We start from the raw sequence: 27,891 nt of genomic DNA, 5'->3' as shown, positions 1-27,891 counted from the left end.
CTGAGTTTTTAGCATTCCTAATCATTACCAAAGCCCTTGCTGATTGCTTAATGTTAAACGGTTGACCAAAGATGTAGATATTTGCTGAAATTTCATCTTTAACTTTTAAAAAACCTTCTGTGTTAATAACAAATATTTTACTAATTTGGTGTTAGAGTTTTTAAAAGGTTAGATGAATTTAGCTGATCTCAGTGTAATGCAGTGTTTCTCAACTGTGGCAACTTTAAGATGCGTGGACTTCAACTCCCAGAATTCCCCAGCCAGCCATGCTGGCTGGGGAATTCTGCGAGTTGAAGCCCACGCATCTTAAAATGGCCAAGATTGAGAAACACTGGTTTAATGGGAGGGGAAAAAAACCTGCTGGGGACATGTAATCTTCAGGGCAACCTTCTCCAATTGTGGTATATGGGACTCTTGTTGTTGTTGTTTAGTCGTTAAGTCGTGTCCGACTCTTCGTGACCCCATGAACCATATTGCGCCAGGCCTTCCTGTCCTTCACTGCCTCCCTGAGTTTGCTCAGTTTCATGCTCATTGCTTCAGTGATGCTATCTAACCATCTCATCCTCTGCCGTCCTCTTCTCCTTTTGCCTTCAATCTTTCCCAGCATCAGGGTCTTCTCCAAAGAGATCTCTCTTCGCATTAGGTGACCAAAGTATCTGAGCTTGAGCTTCATTATCGATCCTTCCAATGAGCAATCAGGGTTGATTTCCTTTAAGATTGACTGGTTTGACCTCCTAGCAGTCCAGGGGACTCTCAAGAGTCTTCTCCAGCACCACAGTTCAAAGGCATCAATTCTTCGGCGCTCGGCCTTTTTTATGGTCCAGCTCTCACAGCCATACATTACTACTGGAAAAACCATAGCTTTGACTATGCGGATCTTTGTCGGCAAGGTGACGTCTCTGCTTTTTAATATGCTATCTAGGCTTGCCATAGCTTTCCTCCCAAGGAGCAAGCGTCTTTTAATTTCATGGCTGCAGTCTCCGTCTGCGGTGATCTTGGAGCTCAAATAAATGAAGTCTGTTACTGCTTCCATTTCTACCCCTTCTATTTGCCAGGAATTGATGGGTCCAGATGCCATGATCTTAGTTTTTTTAATGTTGAGTTTCAAGCCAGCTTTTGCACTCTCCTCTTTCACCCTCATCAAGAGGCTCTTTAGTTCTTCTTCACTTTCTGCCATTAGGGTGGTATCGTCCGCATATCTGAGGTTGTTGATGATTCTCCCTGCAATCTTGATTCCAGTACAGCCAGCATAAATCTATTTGGCTAGGTGGCAGTGATACAGCACCATACCTGGAATGCATCAGGTAGAAGAAACCTGATTTGGGATTTTTGATAACTCCCACCATGTGTTTTCCATTAAAATTCCCCCTTTAACTCATATACTGCTTTTATTTGTAACTTCAGAGTGTTGATTTAAAAAAAAATCCACAAACAAAATTTGACATCTTTTTGGCTTAGTAAGTTCTGTGCCAAAATAGGTATTGCCATGCTAAATGTGCATTTTTAAGAGGTTATGGGTTGTGGGGGAGTTGTTTTTTTCCTGCAAGTACAGTGGGATCTTAAAGCAGAAGTGGGGAAGTAATGGGGTAATAGTGATACAGAAGAATAATTTCCAGCTGCTGAGATAAGGTTTTATGGATTAGAGCCTGCTGTTTCATCATCATCTGTTGGCAAATAAGTACATGGGCACAGGATGAAAAGAGAGAGTAATAAACGGCACGACTGCCGTGGCACTGAATGTTATGTCTGTGAGAGTTTCTGGTTCAGTGAATCTTGCTAGTTTTAATCAGCCACACCATGTAGCTAGTTCTGCAGCACTTGTTTGACACTGCCACCTCTCTGGAATTTGGGTCAAGCAAGCAAGCATAAAACTGAATTGGTGAAACTATCTGTTGACTTCCTGTGGAGACCTTATCCTTTGCCTCTTTACTTCTAGCCATTTTTAAAATCATAAATTGTAGCATGGACCGCTGATGAGCTCAATATCACTGCAGCAGTAAAAAACAGCAGGGCTATAATCACGTTTGGTATAATATTGGTTTAATCATACCTTGGTTGCTGGATTTTAGTGTTTTACAGAAATGGGGTGGTGATGGTTTCCACTTAGTCTCCATTGGATTCTGCAGACTTTCAGAGCTGTGGTTTGATAATAACCCAAATCAACTTCACTCTTGGTATACTATTCATATGGTACATATTTTATATTTCATTTATTTCTGACATGAGTTTTCTACCTAAGGAACTCCAGGCAGTTTACATGGGGGTCACTTCTCCTTTTATCCTCAGCAACAATCCTGTGAAGTAGGTTGGCCTGAAGTCTTCTAGTGATCTTCATGGCTGAGTGGGAATTTGAGCCTGGTTTTTCCTGGTCTCGGTCAAACACTGACCCAGGATCCCCAACAGAGTATTTGGGGGATTCAAGGATGCTGCTCTTGGTTCTTATTTTGTGCCCTGTCTGACAATTTACATTCATTAAAAACTGTTTTAATTTTTTTAAAAATGGGAAACTGGCTTATTATAAAGCAGAACGCCTACCTCCAAGATAACTTTTATTTGCAGAAGTGCCTCTGGCCTTTAATTTTCCTTAGGAAAATGACTAATGAGTAACTGCAGTGCCGTATTTTGTTTAATTGTGTGCCCAAAAGGACAAAGATAGCAGAAAGGTTTGGGAACGTTGTGTATGAAATGAGATGAGGGTGATAGGTAGCATTCTGTTAAATGGGCATTTCATAACTTGTTACAACTCCATGGCATTTATTTTGTGAAGCCATGGAGTAATAGTTCCCACAGTCCATTCCCAAAATTCTGAATGTGTCCAACCAACTCCTTAAAGGTTGAGGCCCTCTGCTCCAGCCACTACCCCACACTGGGTCTCCACCAGACATCAAATTAGCTTAAGAATCCTGTTTGGTCCTTCTGTGTTATAAAAAGTACCATACAACCTCAAGTTTAACAAGTCTCAGTTTAATGGACTTTGGATACAATGGACAATGAGTCCAGGCATCTCCTCAAAATAGTTGATAATAGTTGTACTAATTATAGGAGAGTACTGGGAAGATTCTGGTGTGAGCAGAAAGATTGGAACTTGGGGGGAAAAACGGGGAATTTGGGCTGCTGGGATGGGGCAAAAGAGCAAGATTGGGGAGGCCTCATTTGTGGACAGCTGTAAAAAAATGCCACTCTGGGAACATACCACTCTGGGAGATATTAACAGAACAAAAATGGTAGCTCTACGAGGGAGCCTTGCTGGCTGAAAGAACCAAAAGGCCGGCTGAATGTTTTTGCACAAGCGCATAATAGCTGGCTGGCTTTTTACACACATAAATATGAAAGTGTCTTTTGGATTTAACAGACTTACAGGATTAACGGACACCCCCCCCAAATGTTCTGTTAAATTGAGGCTTTCTTGTACATGTTGCTATGTGGTTCCACTGTTGCTTTGCATATTTATGTAGCCTTCATAAAAGTTGCTACAATGTGCTGCTGTGGTGACCCTCCCATGAGTAGAATTGTTCAGAATTGGGGGAAATAGTTTTATGCCAGCTTTTTAAAATCAAGCATCGTTCGCTCAGCAAAGTGCTGATGTTTCCTCGTTAATAGCTTAAACTAAATATTTTACATATCCGTCTTTGAAGAACTGGACACTGCCTCGGTGCTGAAGCTCTCTTCTTAGATGTAGCATCCAGAAGCTCAGATTTACCACTAAATTTCTCCCACACACTCTCCATGGAAACAAGCATCTTTCATGGTCCAAAAAGCTGGATAATTTTTTTCTTCTGGGCAGACCTCAGGACTGTACGTTGCCAGTGGAGTGTAAGGGAAGGGGCATACCTCTGCAAGAAGCACGCATGTATTATACATAAAAATAACCCATCTTGGGTGAGGCTACAATCAGCTGCCCTTTGGGGTTGAAAATGGGCCCCGTGCTTGAGTTTATAAATGAGTAAGGTGAGGTTGGGGGCTGCCTGGGATACCGTTTGAAGTCCATTATCATAGGTCATCTTTGATATAGGCTAGCCTTTCTGTTTTATTGTTGTACGTTGCCCAGAGTTTTTATGGAGTTGAATGGCCTTCTAAATTTAACAAATAAATAAATAAATAGCCATGTTCAGGTACATTGTTGTTGTTGTTTAGTCGTTAAGTTGTGTCCGACTCTTCGTGACCCCATGAACCATATTGCGCCAGGCCTTCCTGTCCTTCACTGCCTCCCTGAGTTTGCTCAGTTTCATGCTCATTGCTTCAGTGATGCTATCTAACCATCTCATCCTCTGCCGTCCTCTTCTCCTTTTGCCTTCAATCTTTCCCAGCATCAGGGTCTTTTCCAAAGAGTCCTCTCTTCGCATTAGGTGACCAAAGTATCTGAGCTTGAGCTTCATTATCGATCCTTCCAATGAGCAGTCAGGGTTGATTTCCTTTAAGATTGACTGGTTTGACCTCCTAGCAGTCCAGGGGACTCTTAAGAGTCTTCTCCAGCACCACAGTTCAAAGGCATCAGTTCTTCAGCGCTCAGCCTTCTTTATGGTCCAGCTCTCACAGCCATACATTACTACTGGAAAAACCATAGCTTTGACTATGCGGATCTTTGTCGGCAAGGTGACGTCTCTGCTTTTTAATATGCTATCTAGGCTTGCCATAGCTTTCCTCCCAAGGAGCAAGCGTCTTTTAATTTCATGGCTGCAGTCTCCGTCTGCGGTGATCTTGGAGCCCAAATAAATGAAGTCTGTTACTGCTTCCATTTCTACCCCTTCTATTTGCCAGGAATTGATGGGTCCAGATGCCATGATCTTAGTTTTTTTAATGTTGAGTTTCAAGCCAGCTTTTGCACTCTCCTCTTTCACCCTCATCAAGAGGCTCTTTAGTTCAGGTACATACAGGGAAGCTACAGAGAAGATGGTCTGTTTCCATGGACGCAGAATCAGAACAAGAAATGACAGATATAACAGATATAACAGCTGCCTAGATTTCATGTAAATATAAAGAAAACTTTCTGTCAATAACATTGCACAACAATGGAACAGTCTACCTATGGAGATGATGGGTTCTCCATCTCTGGAGGTTTTTAAGAGGCTGGAAAGCCACTCCTCATTGAAGGTTTAATTGGTTTTCCTGCAAATTGCAGAGGGTTGGACTACATGATCCTTGAGGTCCCTTCCACTTCTACAGTTCTATGATTTTGATTGTATTTATCCATCCAGTAGATCAGAGTTGAACTAACTGTCCAGGTCATACATTTGGACCCTGTAGAATGGGAGCATCATATGCAAAGGCCTAATGACAGGCAAGAAGTGTATTTAGATCCACTTCTACTCCCAATGGCTGTGTGAACAATATACTCTTCTGCCTGGATGGGTCTCAGTCACCTTTTCAAAGCAAAATGGGCTCAGAATCTCATCATCTGAACTAGGAATATACTGGTTCTTTGTCCTTTTGACTGGCTTCAGCTCTTCAGGCAAGGATGACATCTTATTCCCAAGCTCTTGAACAAATGAGGAACCTCTGGGGAGTGAGAAGAGCATTTGGTATAAGCCTTGGAAACAGCCCTTTTCAGGTTAGATTATCAGGTCAACTGGCCCAGTACAGTCTACATACATCTCATCTCCAAAGGGTTTCAGACTCACTGCCAGAGGCTCTTCTAATGTTCATAAAACCTGGGACTCCATGCATGGAAGGGTTACGAAGATGGAGCCCACCTATGAACTAAACCCAGAACAGGGAACCTTTTTGCATGAAAGGCTTATTTGGAGTTTTGAGTGTATGGTGGACACACTCACAACTGCCATGGTGGGTGCAGCCAGAAAGCTCTTCAGGGCACCCTATTCCCACCCCTAGTGGGACTTTTGTGGGGCCCATGAACTATCCTGCACAATAAATAAATCCCTAAAGAGCTGTGCCTTGCAGCACACCCACCCCATCTGACTGTTTTATTCCAAGAATCCTTTGGTAAAAAGACAGCTGAGGCAAACAGTGCCTCTCGGGATACTTGGCTCCTAGGAGCATGGCTTTCTCTGCCTGGGGATTCGCTCCTGCCTAGTCTCTCTGTCCATCCGGTCTGCAGCCTCTGCTGTATTTCTTAAGACGAAAAAGTCCAGCTTGATTCTCGATGAAGCAAGACCTGGTTTTGTTTCAACCTGCAGGTGATTAGAAACAGCGCAACGGGCCTGCCAGAGCTGGAGCTCTTCCCCCGCTACCTGCTCTTTCTGAGACAGCAGCCGGCAACCCGGACCCAGCAGTCCAACGTTTGGGTGAACATGGGTATGATGAGCCTGAGGCTGTTTCCTCATCATTTGCCGAGAGGTAACGTAAGACTACAGCAAGAATCCAGCTGCGCAGTAGTTCCCGAGGGGAGGCCGGCCCCACCGCCCAGACTTGGACGCCTGTGCTGCCACAGTGCTTGTAAATGATGCTAATGAATCCTTAAAGCACGGTTGGTGATGGTTGACCTCCCTCCTCCCTTCCAAAGCGATTCAAAACTCTTATCAAAGGTCATGGAAGCATCCAGTGTCTTTTCTTCTTCCCGTAAAGACGACACCATTTGAGCGCCGTAGGTGGAATGGAAGAGCAAATACGCTGCTCCCTAATTTGACACTGATGTTCTGGGGTGTCCAGCGTGGTGCCTGGGATAAGGATGGTGTGCCTGCAGAGGCCTCCCTAGGTACCCACTGGTTCATCTGCCCTTCCCCGTTCTCCGTCAGCTTTCTGTCCACAAATGCCTCCAAAACGTTCTTAGGAAATTGGAATGTTAGTAACTGGAGAGTGCAGCCAGATGCCAGAAAAAGGAGAAGGTGCGGAGAGGGGGTGGGAATAGGCATCTATGCAAGGGGGGAAGTGAGACGTCCACACACCTAATTGGCATGCCTTGCATGCCATCTTGGCATCATTTGGCTTCTTGTGGGTGCTGGTGGTGGTGGTGGTGAAGATACCAGGTCACAGTTGAATAAATCAGTTCATTGTTAACTGATTATTGCTGCCATTGCAGCTGTTTTGTGAATGGGCAAGTAACCTTCACAGCCACTTTGCGAGAGCGCCCATGGGATTTTCTCAATATTGTAGATGTGTCCTGCCTTAAGAGAATGCCACTGACTCATTGGAGTAGTTAATTTAAAATGTAATTGGCTTCCAAGTCCTGGGAAAGCCAGTGTTTTATTTTTAGAGCATTTTCCTCATCAGAGATTTTGCCTTTCTTCAGTGTCTTAGAACTTAGACTAAATCAATGTGGATTCACTGAAATCAGTCCACTGTCGATCTGACAAATGCTGGTCCCATTTCAGTCCCATGCTTTCCCTGCTTTAAATAAGACTAAGCTTGGATCCAAGTGGATTAATTTAACTTTTGTATTTGGGAAGCATGTAGGATGTTTTAACAATTCTCCATAGACGTATTTCTAAGCTTTCTCTAAACACTTGTGAGCTATTATTACTGTATAAACAACATCAAAATCAGAATATTTTGCAATGTTGAGCTATCTTTTGGCAACTCTAATTTTGACCGTGCTGGTTCAGATGTGCAAAATTCACATTTTACTTTTTACATTTCCTTTTCCCCTTTTTAAAAAGATATTTGTGGAGGGCAAATCAAGGAAGGATTCTCTCCTGTGAAAAAAAGGGGCAAACAATGGCCTCTTAGAAACATGGTTGCAAAGCCACCTCCTTGTCATGGTTCTCCTCCATTGGAAACAGTGTTCCCTGTGATGGGAGAAAAGCTGGGGAGCTCTATGTCCTTTTGATAAGAAGCTCAACACATTTTGGAAAAAAATTGTTTTTCAAGGGCTCTGAGCTTATCAGCTGGCCTTGATACTAGATACTGAGTGAATTCCTGGAATCAAAATGATATTAGTCTTGGGAAGAAAAGCAGGATGTTGTGTTGACCTTTAATAAGAGTTTGCTTAAATGCTCATTCTAAATCTTCCACTTTTGGTGTTTTCTTTAATGCTTCTGCCACCTGTAAAGAGAGGGGTCTCAGGGAAGCCCCCCAATCTGTTAAAATCAGTGGCTCATGGCCTAATCTGAATACAGTGAAATCCAGCCAGCTGCCTATCAAAAATCTTATTGAATATTCTGTGGTAGGCACTGCTGTGCCTTCAACACATCAAATTCCCTAATTTGGAAGAGAGAGGATTTTTGTAATACGCTGTATCTGAACGTGATTTGGCATTTGTTCTGCTCTGCACTAACTATAAAATCACCTATGAATCTTGAGCGTACCCTCCAACCCAACATGCTTTCTTGCTGTAATCTTATTCTTAATCTCTCGCTTTTTGATTGCAGAAAAAAATTGCTTTGTATTATATACAGAGAGGGAGAGGATGCTTTGCTTGATGGTGAAGATGGAAAAATACAAGGGTGTGAAAGGGAAGAGATGCTTGCTACCTTACAAAGAAATTGAAAATTCAAATTTTGCTGTTTTCATTAACCTGCATGCAAATATGTCAGGGTCTGGCCTTGTTTGTATCAAGCTAGATATTTAAGTTAATCGTACCGGTTATTGCAAGAGCAGGCATATTTTCCATCGAATGGGGCTTTCTTATGCACTGACACATATTGGAGAAGAAAGCACTAAGACAGAATGCTTCGGTAAACTCATCCTGCTGCAGTGTTGCAAGTCAAAACCATTGAAGACTGTCAGCATTTGGCCTCCTGGGGAATCAAAGATCTGCCCTTAGTGCCTGTTTAAGCAGTGGAAGCTGACAGTAGGGCAAGAGGCTCCCTCCTCTCTCATTCAGAGTCCATGTTGTCTTTCTCCAAATGTTCTTACTCAGCCGACACCAGAGCCAATCGTAACTGGATTTGATCTTGTAGGTGATCCCAGATTAGCATTACCTGTAATAGGTGAAGATGCTAATATGAAACTTTGGGTGAGAAGGGATGGCCGAGAGTGAAACATGAGCACGCCATCCCAAGTGGTCTGGGGGCTGCCAAGGCTGTGATGTGCTCATGAGGAATTGCTGATGTGCATAATGCGCTCCTGGGGAGCAGGAAGAGAATCGGAAAAGGGGGTCAAACATACGCCATCTTGCTTGGGAGAGTGTGGAAGATGAACCAGTCACCCACCTCCTCACGCTGTGCTGCATTGTGGCTGAGTTTCTCAGTGGCAGTGGCTGCAGCCGTGGGCGTGAGTTCATGGTGCAGTTACTGTGACTGAGACCGGCAAGGATCTGTTCAAAGAGCTTAAATAGCAAAGACATGTAGGAATGTAACTGCTCGATAGGAAAGGTATAAAGCTATAAAAGTTTACCTCAAGTAACATCAGGAGGTAAAGGTACCCATATTTCCAATGGTTTGCAGGCCAAACTTTAAAAAAACAAAAAAACACTACATATCAGTCATTTCATAATTTGTAATTTCCTGTTTCAAAACTGAAGAAAGTTTATTATGTAAGTGCATTTTGTTTTCCTTCAGTCTTTTATCTAATGGATCTGAATTTTTAATATTTTTATTGTTTTTATTGTTTCGGATTTTAATTGTAAGCTGCCCAGAGTCATCCTCTGGGGGAGATGGGCAGCATATAAATTTAACGAACAAACAAACAAACAAATAAATCTGATGACCTCAAAGCAAACATGACCCGTATATTTTTTAGGAAGTATTAAATGAGAGTTGGTTTCTAGATTTCAGATTTTGAATTGAGTTGCCAATGTGGGGATCTCTCCATTGGGGCGGGGGGAAGGTATTGCACAAAAATAGTATACAGTACAAGAAATAAAAAAAGGGAGCTGTGTGCTGTATGGATTAGGTAGGATGAAGGAAGTCCAGATTCAAGGCCTTGGAAGTTTACTGGATGACTTTGAGTAAGTCGCAGCAGGTCAGTTTACCCCACAAGGCTGTTGTTGGTGAAGGGAGATTTAAATGACTCCCTTCTCCAGCTAGTACTACTAAAACAGCTAGTAGTTGTTTTATTATAGCTAGGCACAGTATGAAAAAAATAAAATAAAATACAACATCAAGAAATGCACATTACAATCCGATTTAAGATTACAACTAAAATATGGAGCCCCAATAACCTGTGTGGCCTGTAACCCAGAAAACAGACATTAAACCTTGTATCTAAATAACAAAAACTGTCTGCATTGAAGAATTGTAACAGTTTAGGATCCATTTTTAAAAAGCAGATATTATGTAATCCCTGCTAGAGTGTCTGAAATGCCTATCATTTAAAATGCTAGTTTTAATCAAGGGGAAATCCACACAGTGCTGCAAGAAATTGTTCAGGTAGAACAGCTGGCAGTGGAAGGCGATTGGATAGAGGAAGCGTTGCAATTTGTCCTCTTCTTCTGCTGCAGTTTTATGAAATGGCTTGTGATAGGGTCAACCCTGGCCAAGGCAGAACCAGAAAGGGACAGACCTAGCCCTTTCACACCGGTTGGCTTGATATTTGGAAATGTTTGATCCTGTTTTCCCACCTGCAGTGGTCTTCCCAGGCAAAGAGGCATCAGCCCAGCATTTTCACTTACCCAACTTTGGCTCTTTTGCAAGTTTACTCAAGTGCAAGGCTGCACATTCATTTAGTCATTCTGTCTCTGTGTGTCTTCTGCCTGCTTTTGCTTCAGACTGTGTTATAAGTAAGGAAGAGGGCCAGCCAAACAGCTCCTAAGACACCAGCAAGTCCAGATCAGCCCAAGATTTGTGCGCTCTTGAGTACAGCTGTGTATTCCCCCTTTGGTTCTTAATGCACATTTGTATCTGCTTGTGAATTTAGGGAACGTCCCTTCTCCCAGCGCTCCCTTGAAGAGGGTCTTGGCTTACACCGGCTGCTTCAGTCGCACACAGACCATCAAGGAGATCCATGAATACCTGTCGCAGAGGCTGCGGATGAAGGAGGAGGATATGCGCTTGTGGCTTTACAACAGCGAGGTAATGGCGGAATTGCAGAGGATTCCCGTGGATCAGAAACTGGTGGGCTCTCAGCCCGTGCATGGTGGTTGGAAGTTGAAAAGCTTGATCTGAATGGTGGGATCCAAGGCCTGTTTTGGTGCGAATGGCATTGGACCATTGGGCTCCAGACCTTTCCAAATGAGTTGTTCATCCTTAGATTGCAGTTTAGTTCAGACATGCTAAGCCAGCCTCTTGGGAATGCTGGGATGTGCAGAGCCAGCGTATCTGCCTGTGGTCAGATTGGGAAGGACATGCCAAGCCATATGGAAATATATATGCTGGCTCTGGATTAAGACATTGTAACTGTGGATTAGTGAAATGTCTGAATTAACAAGGAAGGAATCTGATCAGCACTCTCTGGTCGTCAGGTGTGGCTGTTCCAAAGCACAGAGAAATTCACCAGCAGCTTTTTCTCTGCAGAATTACCTGACTCTTCTAGACGATGAAGATCACACGCTGGAATACCTGAACATTCAAGATGAACAGCACTTAATTATAGAAGGTATAAGACACCGTGGCTCTTGCCTTATATTCTGCGACCCAAAGTATGTTAAGCTGTGTATCTAAACGGCACCGTGATGGCCTGTGCACTTAACATTTTATTTAGAGTGAGATCTGACTTTCTGCCACCAAATGTTTGAATTTATACCAGGATATACAGATAGGTGCCATTTAGGACTGCAACTCCCATAATGCCTTACAAATGGTCGTGCAAGTTAGGTGAGGTGGGTAGTGTCACACAGGACACGTAGAAGGTCCCAGGATCTCTTTTGATTGTGATGATGATGATGCAGTCTGTTTATAGCATACCTGTTAACAAAGCATGTAGCAGACTGGTAATTAGACATTAGTCATCAAATGCTTGATTACTTTACGACGTGTTTTAAAAGCCATCATCTTTTTTTTAAGACTAATAGCATTTGCTTAAATGTTGAAGTCTCAGGGCACCTTAAAGGATAATTAAATGACAGTTTATCAGATACTCAATGGAGACCTGGGTATAGAGAGGTGGCCATATATGGGCCTGTTGTAATTAAAAGACAAATGTCAGAAATTCAAAAAGAATATAATTTCTTCAGACAGCTACCATTCTTTTTTTGTAATTATTGCATGTGTTTTATTGTATTTTATGCATTTTTCTGTTACTCCATTTTATTAAAGTTAATGCATTATGCACATGCCACCTGCATCGCATGGCAATCAGCACACACACCCACACACACATATATGTGTGTGGGGGGGGTGTATATGCACACATAAACATATACAGTTATATATACATATAGTACAGATTAAAAAGCCCAGGTATTTTCTACAATCAGTAGGAATTAATAAGAGTTCACTGTAAGACAATAACATGATATTAAGAAATCTAAATATTAAAACTAACCAGATTATAACCTATTTTATGAATAAAAAACTGAGATGCTTCTGTACTGAATACTAAACTGCCAAATAAGTGTGTGTGGGTGTGTGTAATTTCATAGCAGGGTCAGCGACTATGCATATACACACCACGCACACCGAGACATATAATGTATACAAATTCGGTCTGTAAAGTGATTATCCCTCATTAAGCTGTCTGTACCTGATTCGTTTTACTTTGCCAGTAGGGAAGATTTCCAGTCTGCTCTGCTTCAAGTGTTTTCCTCAATGGAAAGCCAGATCCAGCTTCCTTCTTTTCCCTGGCCTCTCTGTCCCACGCATGCTCTCCACTGCGGCGATTTTCCTTCGATGAAGCAGACCCACTTTCTCCCCAGTACCTCTCCTATCTTTTCAGAATCCCGTGAGATTTTGCTGTTTTCGCAGAATCCCTGTCCTTGTTCCGTGAAGGAAGAGGATCTGGGGATACAGTAAAAAAAAGTGAGCCCTCCCCCCAATTAAAAAAAAAATCTATTGCTTCAGTGAACTGGTCTTTGGGGAAGCAAGGAGGGTTTTTTTGGTCTCTGGATCTGAAGTTGGTTTCTGACAGCTACCATCAGGATGGAAAATGTTAAGGTGGGGAAGAATGATTCCTTCAGGAAGGGAACCATGCTAGTGAAGACCATGTGGGTTAAATTGGGAAAGCATCACTGAGACACCATGAGCCTTTTCGCTTTTTGCCCTCAAGCCAGATCCTGCAAAAATTCTACAAATTGTGCTGCTTTCTCCGTTTCTGACCTTTTGTCCCTCTAAATAAACCCAAAGGAGGCATCTCTGCATCCTCTTTTTCCCAAGGACTTTTATGGTTGAGTGGCAAAAAGAATATTCTAAGCCACTCCATCACTGCGGGGCTGAGGGCAGTTTGGAGCGAGGTTTTGCCTGGAGCAAGGGAAGAAAGAGAAAGGTCAGATCCACTTCGCTATAATTCCCAAAAGCTCTTATGTTGTTTCTAATCGCTCATTTTTTAAAAGTATAATTTGAGCCCTAGAGGAGAGGCTTGGTTAATTAACTTAAGAATTCTTCTTTCCCCTCCTATTGTTATTTTTTTCTGGTTCATTTATCATTGGAAGTTCATATTAGATTTTTAATACATTACAACCTTTCCAGAGAGCTTGGGGTGGGGGGACAAAATCTGATGCACAATACATGAAAACAAAGATTTCGTTCAGAAATTTCTCACCCAGGAACATTTAAGGATTTCTTTACAGGCGAAGAACGATTGTTTCATTTACATCCTTTATGGCGGCACCCCCAATTGACAGCTCTCTGGATTCAAACCACATCGTGGTTTTCATAAATATAAGGATTCTTCTGTCTTGACAAAGAAGTTGGCCTTCCAATCTATTGGAATTATTATTATTATTGAGTCAGCTGCGTTCTAAATGCAATAAAATTGGTGCCAGCTAAGCTTTGATCTCTGTTGTTGCAGTTCGGAATAAAGACATGAGCTGGCCAGAAGAGATGTCTTTTATAGCAAACAGCAGCAAAATAGATAGGCATAAAGGTAAGTGCTTGCTTCGTTCTGTACTCCCTGCCCCTCCAGAAGTCAATTATTGGTCGACACATGAATAGAATGAGCTGTTGGGAGTCCCGAGCTGGTAGATCAAACTGGATTAATTCTAGCTGCGAGTAACAGCAGGCTGTTTTGAAAGCTCACTTTCATTTCTTTCTGTCAGGTTTGGGAGGACTTAATTTGTCGAGCTGTTGCCTGCTTCGAAAATGATTCAGGGGAAGTGTTTTGTGCAAGCGTGACCCCTCTCAGTTAAAGCAGCCCAACTTTTTTCAGGCTTCTGAAAGAAGAGTTTTAAGAGTTGCCCTGAGCAGACCCTTAAAGTTGTGGCTTCTTTTTCCAGGCCCACATGGAAGCCTGAAAAACATTTGGATGGTTTAACGCAGTGTTTCTCAACCTTGGCCACTTTCAGATGGGAGGACTTCAACTCCCAGAACTCCCCAGCCTGGCTGGCTGGGGAATTCTGGGAGTTGAAGTCCTCCCATCTGAAAGTGGCCAAGGTTGAGAAACACTGGTTTAATGAATATGCTTCAGAGCACTTTTTCCAAATGTTTTTTGAAGTGGGCACAATGGTGGTAATACAGTGGGGAAAAAAAGTATTTAGTCAGCCACCAGTTCTGCAAGTTCTCCCACTTAAAACGATGAGAGAGGCCTGTAATTTTCATCATAGGTATACCTCAACTATGAGAGACAAAATGGGGGAAAAAATCCAGAAAATCACATTGTCTGATTTTTAAAGAATTTATTGGCAAATCATGGTGGAAAATAAGTATTTGGTCACCTACAAACAAGCAAGATGTCTGGCTCTCACAGACCTGTAACTACTTCTTTTAGAGGCTCCTCTGTCCTCCACTCGTTACCTGTAGTAATGGCACCTGTTTAACCTTGTTATCAGTATAAAAGACACCTGTCCACAACCTCAGTCACACCCCAAACTCCACTATGGCCAAGACCAAAGAGCTGTCGAAGGACACCAGAAACAAAATTGTAGACCTGCACCAGGCTGGGAAGACTGAATCTGCAGTAGGCAAGCAGCTTGGTGTGAAGAAATCAACTGTGGGAGCAATAATTAGAAAATGGAAGACATACAAGACCACTGATAATCTCCCTCAATCTGGGGCTCCACGCAAGATCTCACCCTGTGGGGTCAAAATGATCACAAGAACGGTGAGCAAAAATCCCAGAACCACACGGGGGGACCTAGTGAATGACCTGCAGAGAGCTGGGACCAAAGTAACAAAGGCTACCATCAGTAACACACTACGCCGCCAGGGACTCAAATCCTGCAGTGCCAGACGTGTCCCCCTGCTTAAGCCAGTACATGTCCAGGCCTGTCTGAAGTTTGCTAGAGAGCATTTGGATGATCCAGAAGAGGATTGGGAGAATGTCATATGGTCAGATGAAACCAAAGTAGAACGTTTTGGTCTAAACTCAACTCGTCGTGTTTGGAGGAGAGAGAATGCTGAGTTGCATCCAAAGAACACCATACCTACTGTGAAGCATGGGGTGGAAACATCATGCTTTGGGGCTGTTTTTCTGCAAAGGGACCAGGACGACTGATCCATGTAAAGGAAAGAATGTATGGGGCCATGTATCGTGAGTTTTTGAGTGAACACCTCCTTCTATCAGCAAGGGCATTGAAGATGAAACGTGGCTGGGTCTTTCAGCATGACAATGATCCCAAACACACTGCCCGGGCAACGAAGGAGTGGCTTCATAAGAAGCATTTCAAGGTCCTGGAGTGGCCTAGCCAGTCTCCAGATCTCAACCCCATGGAAAACCTTTGGAGGGAGTTGAAAGTCCGTGTTGCCCAGCGACAGCCCCAAAACATACTGCTCTAGAGGAGATCTGCATGGAGGAATGGGCCAAAATACCAGCAACAGTGTGTGAAAACCTTGTGAAGACTTACAGAAAACGTTTGACCTCTGTCATTGCCAACAAAGGATATATAACAAAGTATTGAGATGAACTTTTGATATTGACCAAATACTTATTTTCCACCATGATTTGCAAATAAATTCTTTAAAATCAGACAATGTGATTTTCTGGATTTTTTCCCCCATTTTGTCTCTCATAGTTGAGGTATACCTATGATGAAAATTACAGGCCTCTCTCATCTTTTTAAGTGGGAGAACTTGCACAATTGGTGGCTGACTAAATACTTTTTTGCCCCACTGTATTTACCCAACCTTTCTCTCTTCTGCCCGTGGGATTGCACCTGGATAAGATCCTCAACCACAGCATAGAGTCCGTATTGCAATTTGAGAGTTGTATTGTGCATTTCAAGTTATGAATGTACATTTTCACCCCTGGAGGATGGATTTGGGGGGAGAATGCAGCTCTTTTAATAAAACAAACTGGATATAACAGATGAGAATTATGTCTATAAACTGAAAAATGGTGGCCTGCTTCAATTTCTGCCCTGCTCATCCCTTCCTCCAGTTCCAAATGAAATTACTGCACCTACAAGTAGACATACAAATAGAAATTTGTGTGCGCAGGATTAAACATGGTCTATCTAACATAGACAGACTGTGCCCCTAAATCGGGGGTGGGTAATCTTCTTTTCCCCTTATCCACCATCTTTTCCAAGTATTTCAGGAAAAAAAAAAGTATGAAGATTTTAGCTTCGCCTTTTCCAGGGAATGAGAGTGCTGGAAAATTATGTCTGTTCCAAAGCCTCCAGAGATCTGTTCCTGTGCTAAGTTGCCCATACACATGCACGTGGGTAGGAGGGGTTGTGCAGATGATGGTTGCTACAAACCATTTGTATCTTTTCACCCAAGGCAGGAGGGATACACTGACCTGAAGGTGGCCATCAGCCTTAGGTAGATGCTAGCACCCAGCAGGGCTTGCTCCTGTCTGAAGAGTGTTTTCTAGCACTGGTCACTGTTTCAATTTCCCTTAACCCATGGTGGAACATTAAAATTCTTCCTGGGGCTACCACTTTAATTTCCCACAATAGGTGGTCAGGACCCTGAACATAAGTCTGTCACCCTCTTCTTCCTTTTTCTCTGTATGTGTGTGTGTCATATAACTTAATGAACGGTTGCATTTCCATGATTTCTTCCATCCTTCCAGTTCCCACCGAAAAAGGGGCCACAGGCTTGAGCAACTTGGGAAACACGTGCTTCATGAATTCGAGCATCCAGTGTGTCAGTAACACGCAACCTCTTACCCAGTATTTCATCTCGGGCCGACATCTGTACGAGCTTAACAGGTAGTTCTCCCCTGCATCTCAAGACGGAATTGAAATATAGAGAGAAATGGTTGTGATGGTGCTTCTGTATGTGTGTGCTTATTGCAAAGTGTTCCAAATACTGCGAACGAATACACTGGAGGTAAAAAGGGTCTCTCTTGTTTGCCACACCAATCTTAAAGGAAATCAACCCTGACTGCTAATTGGAAGGATTGATAATGAAGCTGAAGCTCAGACACTTTAGTCTGAGAGGAAGAGAGGACTCTTTGGAGAAGACCCTGATGCTGGGAAAGATTGAAGGCAAAAGGAGAAGGGGACGGCAGAGGATGAGATGGTTAGATAGCATCACTGAAGCAATGAGCATGAAACTGAGCAAACTCAGGGAGGCAGTGAAGGACAGGAAGGCCTGGTGCAACATGGTTCATGGGGTCACAAAGAGTTGGACACGACTTAATGACTGAACAACAACAACTTGTTTGCTGCTGACTTCCTGGTTCTAATAACCACATTATTGCTTGCCATAGTTTTTCTGCATATTGGGAAGGACTGTGGGTTCTCTGCCTGAGATGTTGGCAAATCACTCCAACAAAAAGAAATCTTATCCCTGCATGTAGACAGCTAGCATATCAGTAGAAGAGAAGGTCCAATAGAGCCCTGTCCTGTCTACATTCAGGGAGCTCTTTAGTAGACCCCTCTGTCATCTGAGGCCGTACATTCCAGATCCCATCACCTCATTTCTAAGTAGCAAAGCAGATAATTGATGGAATGAATTCTGTTCTGAATTCTAGGACAAATCCAATAGGAATGAAGGGGCATATGGCTAAATGCTACGGGGATTTGATTCAAGAATTGTGGAGTGGAACCCAAAAGAACATTGCTCCTCTCAAGTTGAGGGTAAGCACCAACAATGTTTCTTACTCCTTTGCAGCTTCATTATGAAATGGGGAAATTTAGAAAAATCATTTTTTACTAGGCGTATATAGCCCTGAAAGTTAGTCACACTATAATGGAACTTCCAATCAATTTCAAAAGTCCATCCTGGGAGTTGTATGGGACAGACTTTCCTAGATGATATTATATTTGTTTCTCATGAACTCAAGGAACAAGGAAGAATAATTAGCACCCGGGGTGGAATCTAGACTATAAAATCTGCCTTCCTTAAATGCTAGTTTCCCAGCCCATGGGGCTTTTACTATAGTGGGTGGGGGAGCATACAGACATGATAACTGCTACCTGAAGTCATTCCACTGATTGTGTCACAGCATTCACGCATGATACTAAACCATGGTTGTTTTGAAAGGTGGCTAGATGAATAAGCCACAGTTGGCTGGTTTCACACATAATATTAAGCCAGTGTTTCTCAACCTTGGCCATTTTAAGATGTGTGGACTTCAACTCCCAGAATTCCCCAACCAGCATCCTGGCTGGGGAATTCTGGGAGTTGAAGTCCACACATCTTAAAATAGCCAAGGTTGAGAAACACTGTGTTAAGCCACGACTTACCCAAGGACAGTGCCTTGAGTTTGTGTGCACAATCAGCATTACCTAACTAACCCAGTCAGTGTGTGAAGTCACTTTTGTAATACCCTTTGTTAACTTTGCTTTGTTACAGTGGACTATAGCTAAATATGCCCCAAGATTTAATGGCTTCCAACAGCAAGACTCTCAGGAGCTCTTAGCTTTTCTCCTGGATGGGCTCCATGAGGACCTGAACCGAGTTCATGATAAACCCTATGTTGAACTGAAGGACAGCGATGGCCGGCCAGATTGGGAGGTAGCGGCGGAGGTGTGTGACTTTGGGACAATGCATGGCTCTGACCTCGAATTCATGTTTTGCTTCTGCACCAGGTTGAGAAATTCTCTTGAAGCTGCGATTCTTTTAAGGAAAGAATGCCCTAAGGAAAGTCTTTCCCCAAGCTGTCATGGCAAACCAGTAGCTAGCTGTCACTTGAGACAACAACTCCCATCATCCCAGGGCTGGATTGCCTGCAGATAATGGTAGTCCAGAGGAAGATCCCTTAAAGGATGAACATCGTTTGGTTGGGACGTGCCACTTAAATAGCACCATCCCTATTGTTCGTGGATGTACCTTCTTCAGCAAGAAAAGTCCCTTTAATTGACTAGTCCAGTGTTTCTCAATCTTGGCAACTTTAAGACCTATGGACTTCAACTCCCAGAATTACCCAGCCAGCATGCTGGCTGGGGAATTCTGGGAGTTGAAGTCCATACATCTTAAAGTTTTCAAGGTTGAGAAACACTGCACTAGAGGGTGCTGAAAAGGGTTCTCTTGGCCTTGTTGTACAGGGCAGAGTGGCAGGGGCAGCTTGGCAAACCTTTCTGTATGATGCCAACTATGTACCAAGATGGAGAAATCTCATTCGTGGCTCTTGGTTTCAGGAAGTTGCCCCATCCCAGAACAAAGCCCTTTCTTTAGAACCCCCAAGCTAGCTAGCATTTGGTGTGGCAACCAAGGTAGGCTTGTAGAAATAGGGCTTGTCCTAAAGAAGGCCTTGGACAAATGAAAGTCTCCTTTGCAAAAGGTCTGTGGCTCCTCAGAGCCCCATAACAATGTGAACTTTTAATCGGCCAGTGCCTAGCTTTACCATTTGAGCCAACCCATAGGGAAGGGGGAATCATATAGGGGGGTTTTGTGGGGGGGGGGTCAAAACTGTGCACCTAAAAAATAAGCCTGTCATGAAATGTTCTCCCTGCCACTTTCTTGCTGACATGCTGGTTTTCTACAAGTAGGGATGGGGAGGTGGGGGGTGATGATAGCCCTCATTACTTCCCATCTGTACAAAGTCGTCTTCCATCATATTAGCCACCCCTCTGTGATCTGAAGTAAAGCAAGCTAAATTGGAGTGATGGCTCTCTTACTGTGAAATGATTTTCCAAATGAAATCAACTTTCTCCCATCTGATAGCCCCAAATCTCACCCTGCTATCTTCTAAAGTTTTCAGGCACACCTTTTTGCTTGGGTCTGCCAATTTACTGCAAAGGTTTTATTTTCATTTTCCTTTCGTTTCAGGCCTGGGAGAATCATTTGAGAAGGAACCGCTCAATTGTGGTCGACCTGTTCCACGGGCAGCTGAGGTCCCAGGTGAAATGCAAGACCTGTGGACACATCAGCGTTCGTTTTGACCCTTTTAATTTTTTATCGTTGCCTCTTCCAATGGACAGTTACATGCACATAGAAATAATAGGTTAGTAAGGAATCTGAATTGCTGCCCTCCATGTGATTGTTGCGGGGGGACAAGGTTCTGTTTGGATGTTGGAAGATACCAAGAGTTGGGCAGCTCTCTCCAGCTGGCACTTTCCAGATATGTTGGGCTTTCTTTATTTTTATTTATTAATGGGGTTTATTTACCACCTCAGTCTGCAGGGGCTATCAGCAATGTACAACATCCAGATAATAAAAGCAATACATTATAAATATAAAGTTACACACATAAATAAAAACTGATTCTGGTGCCAGTGACTTCACGTTGACCAATCTCCAAGGGGCTTCTGGAAAAGGCAAGTTTATATAAGCTTCCAGAAGTCCAGGAAAGTGGGAGATAACCTCACTTGGGGGCTGGCTGCTCCAAAGGAGAAGACACTCTCCACACACACCCAACAACCTCAAACATCTTTGCAATAGAATGGGACTTCAGGCACTTCCTGGTCAGCCAGACTGGGTGTGTAGAATCTACCTGGGAAAATGATCTTTTCAACTCTGATAATTCCAAATCATGACAGCCATCGTCCATTTGATCAGGCTGGTTGAGGCTGATAGGAGTTGAAGTCTGGCAAATCTGGAAGGCACCAGTCGGAAGGAAATGCTTCCACATGTTCTGACTGTGCCCAGAAAATGTCAGAGGTGTGATTTTGGAAATGACTACCTACCGTTGTCTGCTTTGTCTAATTTTCTGTTTATACAAGTTATCAACCTGTGCTTCCAATGTAGATCTGAAATTTTTCATTTTGCTTTTGCACTGTGCAAGAGAGGGATTTAAGGAATTTAAGAATTGGGGAGGGGCTAGAATTAGACATATATTTGTAGGCCAGAACATAAAGTCAAGTCTTCTTTGAATCAATTCGACTCCTTGTGACTTCAGGGCATGTCCATGCAGTTTTCTTGGCAACAGTACAAAAGTGGTGTCCCGTTGTTCTCTTCTAGGAAGTTGTTTGAGTACCTAGTTTGAGCGTACAGCCTAGTAGTCTCCCATCTAAGTAGTAACCAACTCTGCTTCCCTTTTCCTTTTTCTTAGCTGGAATATTAGTAAAAATTAGAATGTTACCTTCTAATGCAGCTGATATCCAAATATTTGTCAGAGTAGCTTAGCTTATGGAGCTAAGATGGGATGCAAAAGTGACAAAGTAGAGCAAGTTGGACAAAGTCACAAAATGAGCAGACATTCTGAGCAAGAATTTACTCTCCCCCTCTTAGATATGAGTAATACCTATAATATGACATCACCCAAAGCAATTAGATTGTGATTTTTATGAAAAGGTGGAGTATGAAGATCAGTAAACATGAGAGATGGTTTTCACCAGGGCAAGTAGGTTAGAAGGCCTCTCCCCAGACAAAAGCAGCTTTCTCAGATGCTTTAAGGTTCAAGGCAAGTTCTTCTGGGCTGGATCAAGAGATGGTAGTTTCCTAATCAGGAGCAGCTGAATGGGAATCTCTTGACTTATCAATCCCATCCCATTTTGCTGTTAAAAGTACTTTTGAAAAGTACAGACCGTCCTCTACTTACAAATTTTTGATTTACGAACTTTCGCTGATATGAACAAGCCTCCAACAACTTCAGTAATGAAGGTCCTGGAAGGAAGGACCTGGAAGTTTACAGTGCTCATGCTTACATACACCTGGAAGTATATAATGTGCCGTATACGTACATCCAGAAGTTTACAGCACGCATGCGTATATATGCGGCATGCCACGATTGGACTTATAAACAAAATGGCATTCTGAACAGCCTCTTGGAACGTAATCTGTTCATAAGTAGAAGACTATCTATTCTTAAAAAGTTAAAAAGTTAACTTTTAAAAAAGTTAAAGCTTTTAAAAGTACACACTTTCTCTCTTTCTCTCCCTATTTTTCTCTATTTTGTTCTTCAAGTAACTAAGCTAGACGGCACGACTCCTGTCCGATATGGACTCAGGCTGAATATGGACGAGAAGTACTCCGACTTGAAGAAGCACCTGAGTGAACTTTGTGCCCTGAAGCCAGATCAGATCCTCCTTGCAGAAGTACACAGTTCAAACATAAAGGTAGTGACGCTTCTACAGTTGAATGCAAAAGTTGACCACCCCTGGTCGATGGGTATATTTCAATGGAACCCTAAGGGTATAGAAGAGACACAACCCCTGTATAGAGGGATGGAGGACTGAACACCTATTTGTCTCCTACAAAACAGGAAACCTTGGAAAATGAGTGATATACATCAGCAGGTGGATCAGGGAATGTGTTGCTCTGGCAGTTGAGCCAAGATCAGCTTCCCTTTGGCATCAGAGCTGACTTGGTTGTGGGAACGGGTTGGCCTCATCCAAAACTCTAACAGAAGGATTACTGCTAGAACACTCAGGAGGGCAGCATTGATGGTCATTAAGCATATAAGATAGACAAGGGTGCCTCTGCAGATAAAGCCTTCAGGCACATGGTGTTACAGAGGGTGCTTTAATCCTGCTGTAGTACTTCCCTTTCCCATCAGATTCATCTTCAGTGACCAAGAACAGTAGTTGGATTTATTGAGAAGTAGCTTATCAGTCACCAAACAATGGATCTGACAGTCCCACCCTACAAGAAGCAGATAGATTCAGAGACAATTCAAGCAACCAAAGGCCAAATGATTAACTACTTAGTGTTTGCTAAATATATGGCATTGTTCTGCTTTCCCATGCCCTTGGGACTGAAGGGAGGGGTTTCCTCCACAGGACAGTTAGATGTATTTAGCTTGGCTTCTAGCTTGAAGAGGTGGGGTTCTTTCCTGTTGGATCCATCTTTCCTGTTGAGTCCATCTTTTGGTGGCTGGAAAGAACCTGCATATGAAGTCCAACTACCATTCTCCAGGTCAGACCTTCCTGAGGTCATTTAATGAGGCCAGGCTTTAAATACTTCCACCATCAGAAGAAAGGCCGGTAGTGAAGAGGAACAGGACTGAGATGCCACCCCAGCAGAGGAAATCTCTTCTTCCAAGGCAGCCTTCCCCAACTTGGTGTCCTCCAAATGAGATTGACTTCAGCTTCCAAAATACCCAGCCAGAATGAACCTTGGTGATAGTGGCTGTGGATTATGGGCACTGAAACCTAAACTATCTGGACAGCATCAGTTTGGGGAAGAGTGTCAATCTTTGGGGGCAGTGATGGGGGGGTTCTGCTGCTGCTGATGATGATCTCTTTTGTTGATTTTCTTTTCTTTTTAATTGTGTGTTGTCATTTTATTTGCTGGTTCCTTTATTGTGATCTTTTGAGTTGACAGGTAACTTTAAAGATTTGTTTTAATCTTAGAACTGTATTGGCTTCCGTATTTCCAAAACCTTTAGTAGTGCAAAGAATGGCTCTTGGTTTTAAAGTTAGAGAGATTAATAAAACAACATAAATACATATTTTAGAGAACTTTTTTCACCCCAAGGAGCTCATTTGGCTTTTGAAGGCAGGCCAACAGCTACATTCCAAGAAACATGTTATATCACAAAACCTATGATTAATTTTAAGAAATTTTAAACTTTACATTAAAATTTCAGTGGCAGTGATTAAGAGGCTCTTGAGGGCAGCGTCCAAGGCAGTTTGCACAACCCTGTTTTAAAGTTAACTCTGCCACGAACTCCTGTTTCATTAGCAACCTGTAGAGAACATAACAACAGGATTTCGCTCTCCTGCCGTTAAGAAGAAATTCAGAGAATCAAGCTTGAGTTTATATAGAGATGTTTCCCCTATATGTGCCCGTCCTATCTTTAGATCTTACAGGCTAAGTTAGAGAGGAAGCATTGGCCAGGGAGCTCATTACATTATCTCCTGTCGAGACAACAGATGCGCCTGAGTCAAATCTGCTCCCCTGTCTTTTGTAATTCTCTCTTCAGCTGCTTCTGCGCTTTTGAAAACAGCTTTCAACTCTCCCCTGGGTTTCAAAAACCTTTTGAGAAGCATTTGCTTTTGCTGTTTGTTGGGGCACAGAATACCTCAGCTTCCTATACAGCTCTCTGAAGTGTAGTCTTAATTATTCATTGCTCCTGGCTTTAATCTCTTTTGTTGCTGCTGTTGTTTCTCCCCCCACCCCACTTTCAAAAGAACTTTCCGCAAGACAACCAAAAAGTCCGGCATTCCACAACTGCCTCTTTGTGTGCGTTCGAGATACCAATTCCTGGATCCCCCACTTCAGCTTCTTCAAGTCCCTTGCAAACAGGTAGGAGAAAGTTCCTTGGTCTTTTTGTCCCCCTCCTCCCCCCCCCCCCCCCGCAGCTGGGAGTTTTGTCTGACAAACTGGCAGTGCGTTACTGTTGCTTAACATTGAGGGTGAAAGTGAGCACCATGGAAGTGTTTAATGCAGAATAAAATGCAGGAATGATGGGAATTGATTGACATAAAAAATTCCTCCACTTAGATGTCCTCTTCTTGTTTGTCTCAGCCAGTGGCCCTGACATAGAGAACCAACCTTCCCCTTCCCCGACTCTCCCCTCCCTTTTTTTCGAAGAACTAAACAAGAGAATAGAGCTGGTCTTGTTTCTCTCCATCCATTGGTAGCACTCAATCATATTATTCCTCTCCTGCAGTCTCATCTGGTAGACCCCGATGCAAGCACTGAGATCCAGTATTTTAGCCCTCTCAGGACTGGCAAAATCAAAATACTGTTGAATGAGGAATCGTGCAAACTTGTTCAACTAATACTTGTTGTAGAATCCAACTGTTCTTACTGCAGAATTTGGAGAAGTCCAACATAGAATGTAGGTAGATGTAGACAGTATGTGAGGAAGAGTAAGTTAGTTCTGTTCTCTTTTTAATTTTATTTTTTCACTTCTGTTTAGTAAAGAAAATGGATCTCCTTTTTATGAAGTAGCTAGAGATTTTGCCCAGCTAGAGATCAAAAAGGATCCTTAAGCAAAGGACTGCATACCAGAACAAATTTTCATGACAATCTTTTTGTGCCTGAGTTTAGATTTTTACCATGGACAGTCGGCTAATGGGATGATCAACTGCCTGATGAATGGTGACCTTCCACGGTCCACCTTGATCCCAAATGGAATGCCAAACACAGTGGTGCCCTGCAGGATAGAGAATGGTGTGACAATGAATGGCCATGTGACCTCACCTTCCGACAGCCCATTCATAGGCTACATCATTGCAGTCCACAGGAAAATGGTTAGTGGAGAACAAGCATTGCTAAAACCTGTAAGATGCCTTGTCTGTTTCAGATGAAGTAGCTATAGCCAAAACTTGGAGAAGACCATCAGCTATTTGGAAAGTGTATCTGGGTTTCAGACATGAACTGTACTCATGCTGGAGTTTTCACCTATGACCATTTGTTTGTGGATCAATTCTGGTCTGTGGCTGTAATAAAATATTGATTGTGGATCTGTTGGGGGGACCTCAGAAAGGTCCCTCTCTGCCTGATAGCCACCTCCCCTATCACTGAAGGCAGGAATATCCAACAAAGGACCTCCATTTGTGATCACAGCTGGCTGAGTGACTGTATAAAGTTGTTTAGATACTTCATTTCCAGACCTCTTGGGGAAATAGTAAAAATTGATCCATAGATCAGGTGGCCTTCGAATTTGTTTGAGCAAGGATATTCTTGTATGCTGAGAAACGATGCTGTTGTAACAAGGAACTGTTCCTTTAATCTAACCCAGTGTTTCTCAACCTTGGCAACTTTAAGATGTGTGGACTTCAACTCCAAGATTGGTGCCCTGCAGGATGGAGAATTCTTGGAGTTGAAGTCCACACATCTTTAAGTTGCCAAGGTTGAGAAACACTGATCTAGAGAAGCAGCCATGATAACAATGATTACTTCTCCCCCTTCCTCTCTTTCTTCCTCTTCTTCCTCTTTTACTTTGCAAAGCCAGCTAATTGGAAACTAGTGAAGCTAGCATACAACAACATTAAACATCACTGTTAAAAAACAATGTAGGATAAATACATCCTGTATAAATATCCACCCTGCAAGAGGGAGCGAATATAGCCTTTCCCTCCCCCCAAAGGCCCTTTGAAACTCCTAGATCTTAATTGCTTTATGAAAAGCATGGGGTTGGGGCCCATCCCAGATTGGGGGTGGGGGGAGACTGTTCCAGAGAAGGGGCCAACAACTGAGAAGGCCTGATCCCAGGATCCCTGCAGATGAGGTGGCCGAAGGGTCTGGTCTCAGAGGCAGCCATTCTTTCCAGATCATGATAATGATCATACAAGACTAGCATAAATATTCTCTTGTATTGTCAGCAATTTTTCATGGTCTCAGGTTACTGACCTTCCTGAGCTGTACCAAGAGATACGAGTGAGATATGTTTTAATTTGCTTTATTCTCCAAGCCTAATACTCTCTAGTTACCATCAATCCTTGGAATATACTTATTATTTATTTAGGACTATTGTTATATTGTGTTTTTAATTAATAATTCTCTTTTCTGTAAATTGCCCAGAGTCGCTTTTTAATGAGATAGGGAGTGACAAATTTGACAAATAAATAAATAATCGATGCATTTTGGTGTTTCCAGAAGGACAGGTTCATATGTAATGTCCTGTCTAATGTTGCTTGCTTCGAATCTAACGTCTCTACTGTTGAGGAACTCTTTGTTGGACCTTGCAGCCTGGTCTAGCTTTTATTCCCAACTCTGCTGTTTTTGCAGCATTTTATTGTTACTGTTTTTGGACCCCACTTGAAAGACAGCCCATCAATTGTTTTAGAAAAGAAAAGCCTATGAATTGTTCCTAACTTTTAAAATACACCTGGATTTTTAAAGTTTTCCCATTGACTGCAGATGCGGGCCGAAATGTACTTCCTCTCATCTCAGAAGAACCGGCCAAGCCTCTTTGGGATGCCCCTGATCGTTCCCTGCACAGTTCACACGCGGAAGAAAGACTTGTATGATGCTGTCTGGATTCAGGTTTCTCGACTTGCAAGTCCCCTCCCTCCCCAGGAAGCAAGTAACCATGCTCAGGATTGGTGAGTCCTGTGCTGGGATGAGGAATTGCTGAGCCACTAATATGGCTGCAGAGCAGTACTTTTGAACATCTCAAAAAAGTGAGCCAAGCTGCATATGTGACAAGAAGAGCCCATATGGCTTGCTGGAGTATTGGCCTTCAGCTGACAAATCCAAATTCTCAGTCTTGAAGCTCACTAGATGACTTTGGGCTGGTTAGACATTTTCAGTCTTTATTTAACATAGGATAAGATCTCTGAGTGGGTGAGAGAGAAGGGACTTTTTGATAATCAAAGGATGTCTCTGTTATACTTCAGTCAGCCATTTCAACTCGAAAAAGACACAAGGAGTTTAAAAAATGAGAAAAGAGTAAATCATATATAATAAGTAAATAGTTCAGGTAATCCAGGACAAAACTTAGCTTGTGGTATACTTTATTGATGGGCTCTCTTGGCAGAAAAAGAGAAATTTGGGAATATCTTGGTTTGCACCCATCTAAGGAGTATTGGATACCAGGCCAACGCTCTGCCAAGACCTTTGGTTTTAATAGGGATGCTATAAAAATCACACAAGAAAAAGATGTGGATTAATCATTCTTGATTATTATTGTGGCATTGGACAAGTCTGTAGGGCTATATGGATCATCTGTTGGGGACTTCACCCCAAACCAAATGGGGCTAAATCAAAAACAATCTGCCCCCTTTCCGTTCAGGCTGTTGTCAAAGGCCCCGTGTTGAGGGTTCTTGATTTGAGTCCAAGGCTGGCTGGTTTCCCACCC

General features: G+C 42.8%; 1 protein-coding gene across 3 annotated transcripts in view; it reads left to right on the top strand.

Moving 5' to 3' along the window:
• Nucleotides 1-27,891, top strand: part of USP32 (ubiquitin specific peptidase 32) — a 155,069-nt gene that overhangs the window by 112,730 nt on the left and 14,448 nt on the right. The window contains exons 16-27 of one of the 3 annotated variants that reach the window (XM_088152594.1): nt 6,135-6,252; nt 10,693-10,847; nt 11,289-11,370; nt 13,720-13,794; nt 16,882-17,020; nt 17,788-17,893; nt 18,612-18,785; nt 20,028-20,202; nt 22,104-22,255; nt 24,272-24,386; nt 25,137-25,339; nt 26,952-27,136. In XM_088152594.1, the coding sequence (XP_088008720.1) occupies nt 6,135-6,252; nt 10,693-10,847; nt 11,289-11,370; nt 13,720-13,794; nt 16,882-17,020; nt 17,788-17,893; nt 18,612-18,785; nt 20,028-20,202; nt 22,104-22,255; nt 24,272-24,386; nt 25,137-25,339; nt 26,952-27,136 (1,679 nt within the window). Of the gene's footprint in view, nt 1-6,134; nt 6,394-10,692; nt 10,848-11,288; nt 11,371-13,719; nt 13,795-16,881; nt 17,021-17,787; nt 17,894-18,611; nt 18,786-20,027; nt 20,203-22,103; nt 22,256-24,271; nt 24,387-25,136; nt 25,340-26,951; nt 27,137-27,891 lie in introns of all 3 variants that reach the window. The other 2 variants (XM_088152593.1, XM_088152592.1) reach the window with 2 other exon arrangements.

This window comes from Python bivittatus, unplaced genomic scaffold (genome assembly GCF_059951505.1).
Source record: "Python bivittatus isolate LINGU-HERP-01145 unplaced genomic scaffold, Pbiv_v1 ctg000690_np1212, whole genome shotgun sequence".
Lineage (NCBI taxonomy): Eukaryota > Metazoa > Chordata > Lepidosauria > Squamata > Pythonidae > Python > Python bivittatus.
This window is presented reverse-complemented; position numbering and strand designations above follow the sequence as displayed.